Source organism: Heterodontus francisci, chromosome 9 (assembly GCF_036365525.1).
Source record: "Heterodontus francisci isolate sHetFra1 chromosome 9, sHetFra1.hap1, whole genome shotgun sequence".
Taxonomy (NCBI): Eukaryota; Metazoa; Chordata; class Chondrichthyes; order Heterodontiformes; family Heterodontidae; genus Heterodontus; species Heterodontus francisci.
The window spans coordinates 43,369,082-43,374,509 of record NC_090379.1 but is presented as its reverse complement, the minus strand read 5'-3'; the positions used below and the strand labels follow the sequence as shown (position 1 = coordinate 43,374,509).

The window sequence follows — 5,428 nt, the reverse complement described above, 5'->3', positions numbered from 1 at the left end:
GACGAGAACCAACACGGCGCCTTTCCATTGGCCCAACTTGGAACCAATAGCAGCCGCTGGAGTAAAAATCGGAGGTGCTGGAAACCCTCAGCAGGTCAGGCAGCATCTGTGGAGAAACAGTGTTAATGATTCATGTCAGTGACCTTTCATCAGAACACAAGTCACTGACCTGAAACATTAACTCTGCTTCTCTCTCCACAGATGCTGCCAGACTTGCTGAGTATTTCCAGCACTTTCTGTTTTTATTTCAGATTTCCAGCATCTGCAGTATTTTGCTATAGCAACTGCTGGAGACCAGGAGTCAATGCCCACAGGGGCTGCGGGCAGTGCTGCGGAGTCACTGAAAGAGAAATACTGCTCATGCTGCAAACCCGAAATAAAGTTCTGAAAACACTCAGCAGGAGAGTCAGCAGCTACAGAGAGAGGAAAGTGGAATTCAGGGCAGCAATTTTGCTCCCCCCGCAAACAAGCTGGCTGGTTGGGGGGAGCATTCCCAACCCCCTCCCACCCCCGCTGTAATTTTACACAGGCCGGAAGCAGTGAGCAACAGCCTACCCACCCCAGGCCAATCAAGGCCCTTAAGTGGCCAATTAACTGGCACATAAGGGCCTCTGCCTGCCGCCACAGGTACTTTACCTTTGATGGCCGGATGGCAGAAGTCTCAAAAAACCTGCCTGGTAAAACCAGGTGGCCTTCTTGTGGGCTGGTGTGGGGCCCACCTGATCGCGCACCTGTGCCCCACGGAGGGCTGCCCCAACGCAAAACACTCCCCCTCCCCCCCAGCCTCACTGGGGCCTGACCGATTCTCCTTGGCGAGGCCCTAAAAACTTACCTTAGAAGCGGGGCCGTCCTTCATCTTGCTTGCGATGACTGGGTATAGTCCGAGCAGTGGCCACTACTCCTGGTGGTGCTGCTGGGACTAAGAGCTGCCGACCCACTGATTGGCTGGCAGCACCATTAGGTGGGATTTCCTGCCTCAAGGAGGTAGAAGTCCCGCCCTAGACCAATTAAAGGCCTGGGGAGCGAAAAATCCAGGTCTGGCACCCCAGGCCCAGCAGAGGTGGGCTTGCCACCGACTTTTCAGCTGGTGGATGGGGCTTCCCGCCCAATGAAAAATTCCGGCCCATGAGGCGGCGCAGTGGTTTGCACCGCAGCCTCACAGCTCCAGCGACCCGGGTTCAATTCTGGGTACTGCCTGTGCAGAGTTTGGAAGTTCTCCCTGTGTCTGTGTGGGTTTTCGCCGGGTGCTCTGGTTTCCTCCCACAGCCAAAGACTTGCAGGTTGATAGGTAAATTGGCTATTATAAATTGCCCCTAGTATAGGTAGGTGGTAGGGGAATATCGGGACAGGTGGGGATGTGGTAGGAATATGGGATTAGTGTAGGATTAGTATAAATGGGTGGTTGATGGTCGGCACAGACTCGGTGGGCCGAAGGGCCTGTTTCGGTGCTGTATCTCTAAATATAAAAAAATATAATATAAATGATCCTTTGTCAACCGGTTGTGACGGAGGGTCATAGACCTGAAACTCCAGCGACATCTTACTTTCTTCACAAATGCCTTTTCTTAATTAACTATAAAGAGACACTGGGTTCCTGTCATCAAACAAGAAACCTAAAAGTGCCCTCTTTTTAGAGAGGCATAACTAATAGATCTAAATCATAAAAGATAAAGGAGATTTGGAACTTAATAACATTGTCACCCATGTCCAAAATACTCTCCAATCCCTTCTCCATAGATGCCCCTTTTAATTAAAACCCAAAATCTAACAAAAAATCCCCCCTTTTTAGTGGGGCAAATCTAATAGAAACCCAAATCATAAAAACCAACGGAAATTAAACAAATTAAATAATAATGCTACATGTGTGTCAATCTACACTCCAGTCCCTGCAGTACCCACTGGTTGCAAAAAACCTCAAGTGTACTGGTGGACACTGCATGCTCCCTCTCCAGGTCCACACAGGTGTGGACAAAGCTGGAGAAGAGAGGCAGGCAGTCAGAGTGACCACCCCTATGGGACCTGTGGATGGCCAGATTTCTCCACAAATGTCTGACCTGCTCAATGTTTCCAGCATTTTCTGTTTTTATTCCACCCCTTACCTAGGAGATGCTGTGCTTGCCCATGAAACCTACCTTCTGATCTCAATCCCATCCATCTAACTTTTCCTGACCCCTCTATTGAGGTTTGGACACAAATTCACGTTAAACGTCTCTCAGTTTGCTTGGATCTCATTTAGATTAATTTTAGCTGCTGCTGGTGGTGCTCCCTCCCTCTTAAATGGGGCACTCGTAGTGTTGATTTCTGTTCAGTCAGACTGAGCTTCCCAATGCCACCTCCCATTCAATTGCATGTTGGACAGGCGCTGCGTCTTACGTCCTGAACCTGTGATTTACGTGATATTCAAATGAGCGCGCTGGGGCCGCCGGGAAGAGGTTGAAGAGCGCGTGCGCGGCCCGGCCTCTTTCTTTTGGGTCTTCTGCCGTTTTTAGTGATGGGTCATCAGCAGCTCTACTGGTCCCATCCCAGGAAATTTGGCCAGGGCTCCCGTTCATGGTGCGTCCCCGGAGATTCCGAGTCGGTTCGCGGGGGTTGGTGACAAGTGGTTTTGTGTGGTGTGGTCGAGTGGGAGGCCTAGGCCCGGGGTTTCCTTTATTGTCTCCTCAACTAATCTCACTGCTTTTCTTTCCTTCCTTCACCTTCTAGTCGAGTCTGTGCGAATCGACACGGCCTGATCCGGAAGTACGGCCTAAATATGTGCCGCCAATGTTTTAGACAATACGCCAAAGACATCGGCTTCGTCAAGGTAAAGGAACGGCTCCCAGCCCGAGGATGAGGGCCTAGCGCAGCTAGCGGAGCACGTGTTGGCGCGCTCTGTCCCCGGGCGGCGGTAAGGGGAGTGTGGGAGTTGGGGGGGGGGCAATATCAGTGAGCGTCGCTAGGTATCTGCCGTCACTCGGACGGAGGAACCGTGATGTTTCTGGCACCGATTGAGCACCGCACCCTTCCTTTCCACATATGTAAGGAAATGGGATTATCCCTAAAACATAGTAATATAGTGAAGGCAAGTTATTTTCGTATAGTTCAAACAAACTTAATTCTTGAGGTATTCATTACGCCACAGTCAGGTCTACAGAAAAAATACGTTGTGTATTCCAGCCGGAGGGCCGTGTCTTGGGCCACTGTTTAAGTTTAATTAATGTTTTGGATAAATTGTCGGTACTGTGGAAACGTAGTTGAATTTCTCAATCGCAACTGAGACTAAAGTGCTGCAGTAGTATGCATTTTAGTGGCCTGCAATGTTAAGGGCGGTTGATTTAAAAAGATCTTAATCAAAAAATTAATCTGACTTGAGCAACGCAATGCAAGAAAACGGTCTCTGACGTCTTTAATATCAGTACATTTTGGAGTTGAGCAGTGAATAATTTGTGCATAATTTTCTATAAATCATTACAGCCCTTTTATTCTCTATGAAGCAAGTGCATAGTGTTGCTGAGGATTGTGATCTGGTGCTAAATTGCAGATTTTTTCTACATGACTTGAGTGAGAGTCTTGATAATTCCACTTTTACTTCTGACAAGTTAGGTGGGTGGCTGGCCGTTTTCTCCCTGTTGTGATTCAGTGTGGATATCAATTGGCATTGAGCTTGGAATCTATCTATAAACTGGTGTGTTAATGGTGTAGTAATGGGCTGTTATGGAACTGAGTTAGCCATTTCTAGTTTTGCTTGTCTTTGTAAATTGCTTTTGCTGTAAATGTGCTTTATGTATAATGCATTTAACTTTCTTTTATAGTTGGACTAAATTACAAAAGGAGCAGGAGTGCAATCTAATGCAGTGAAATGGACGTACTCAACTGTTGAACAACTTTCTACTGTCTTCACATGGGAGAAGCAAATTTTTGTGATGCTCCATTTTTGTAAATAAAACGAGCTTGCCAATGGTGGTCAGTCCTGTTTTGTTAGTATTGCACTAAATACATTACAATTAAAAGCACAATTCATGTTTTCTGCATGGTGATGTTATGGATTCTCATGAAACACTGAAATGTGGAAAATAAGGACAGTAACAGACCTCAAGAGGCCATAGATTTAGGAGAGAAATGTGAAGTGATGCATTTCTGTGGGAAGAATGAAGCAAGGCAGCATAAACTAAGTGGTACAATTTTAATGGGGAAGCATGACCAAAAATCTGGTGTAAATGGTAGTTTAAAAAAAAAATCCTTGGTTTTATTTAAGTACAAAAGAAAGGAAGTTGTGTAAACATTTATAAAAACTGGTTAGGCCTTAATTGAAATATTGAATTCTGGGCCCCACACTTTAGGAAGGATGTTGAGGTCTTAAAGGCTGTGGAAGAGATTTACTAAATGGTACTGGAAATGAACTTGTGTGGAGAAATTGGGATTGCTCTCCTCGTATCATGGAAGGTTAAGAGATTTGATACAGCTGTTTGCAATCATGAATGTTGTGCTTATGTAAATGACACTTACAGTGGCAGAAAAGTCTCCAAAGGAGACACCTGGGCAAAAAGACCCAGAATAATGTTTTTTTTGCACAAGGTGTGATTTGGAATGCACTTTCTGAAAATAAGAAAAGCGAATTAAGTAGTTTAATTCTAAAGGGAAGTGCTTAATTTTTTTTTGGGGGGGGACATTTAATGAGCTATTGGGAAAGAATAGGGGTGTGCATCTAATCGAATATCTTCAAAAAGGACAGGCTGAATGGCAGCCTCCTGTATCAGTCTAAATGACGCACTCTGGAATACTGTGATGTGGAAAATTATTAATCTGAATTATGTTGGCTGGAGGCAAGCAATGTAGGAAATACAAGCCAGTCAGCAGCTGCCAAATAAAAGGTTATATTTTCAGTAATCTTTAGTCTGAGCCTTTTGACCAAGGATTATCTGATTTGAACCTGTTACTTTCTCTTTACAGATGTGGAATGATCTGTTAAATATTTTCAGCATTTTTATTGATATTCTTTGTCTGCCCTGAGCAGAGTTGACAACAGTTTAGATGCAAAGACTTAACTATTCCATTAGGGAAATTTTCTACGGATCCATCTCTAACTTCAATTCACCTTGATCTTATTTTCTCTCCTGTCCTCCCTTAACCTCTACCTCCACGCAAACACTCCTTGCTAAATTCAAGAAGTCACTATGACCTTCCCATCTTGTGGGTTTTCTAATACCATTGTCTTGATCACAGTCAAGGCCCTCTCTTGACTACTTCCTTGTGTCCCTTAGCACCTATGTCACCCTACCTAATTCCAGTCCCATTTCCTCCCATGTCAGACTCTCCAATCAACTCCACCGTAGTTACAACTGCCCCAACAAGTATGCTGTTGGCCTTTGACCATGCCTTCATAATGTCATGTCTGCAGTTGTCAGTTTGATCTTCTGTCTTTCATGTCTTTGTCCCTGACAAAAGTCTT

General features: G+C 45.3%; 1 protein-coding gene across 1 annotated transcript; it reads left to right on the top strand.

Moving 5' to 3' along the window:
• Positions 1-2,431: 2,431 nt before the first annotated feature.
• rps29 (ribosomal protein S29) lies at positions 2,432-4,004 on the top strand. Its single transcript, XM_068038285.1, has 3 exons — positions 2,432-2,553; positions 2,704-2,803; positions 3,792-4,004. Exons 1-3 carry the CDS (start codon positions 2,492-2,494, stop codon positions 3,798-3,800), a joined length of 171 nt encoding a protein of 56 aa, XP_067894386.1. The 5' UTR covers positions 2,432-2,491; the 3' UTR covers positions 3,801-4,004.
• The last annotated feature ends 1,424 nt before the right edge of the window (positions 4,005-5,428 follow it).

Bases quoted from the DNA above. Each gene is read 5' to 3' on its own strand.
- rps29 (XM_068038285.1), top strand. From the start codon at position 2,492: ATGGGTCATCAGCAGCTCTACTGGTCCCATCCCAGGAAATTTGGCCAG. The intron at 2,554-2,703 runs GTGCGTCCCCGG...TTCACCTTCTAG, and splicing joins GGCCAGGGCTCCCGTTCATG to TCGAGTCTGTGCGAATCGAC.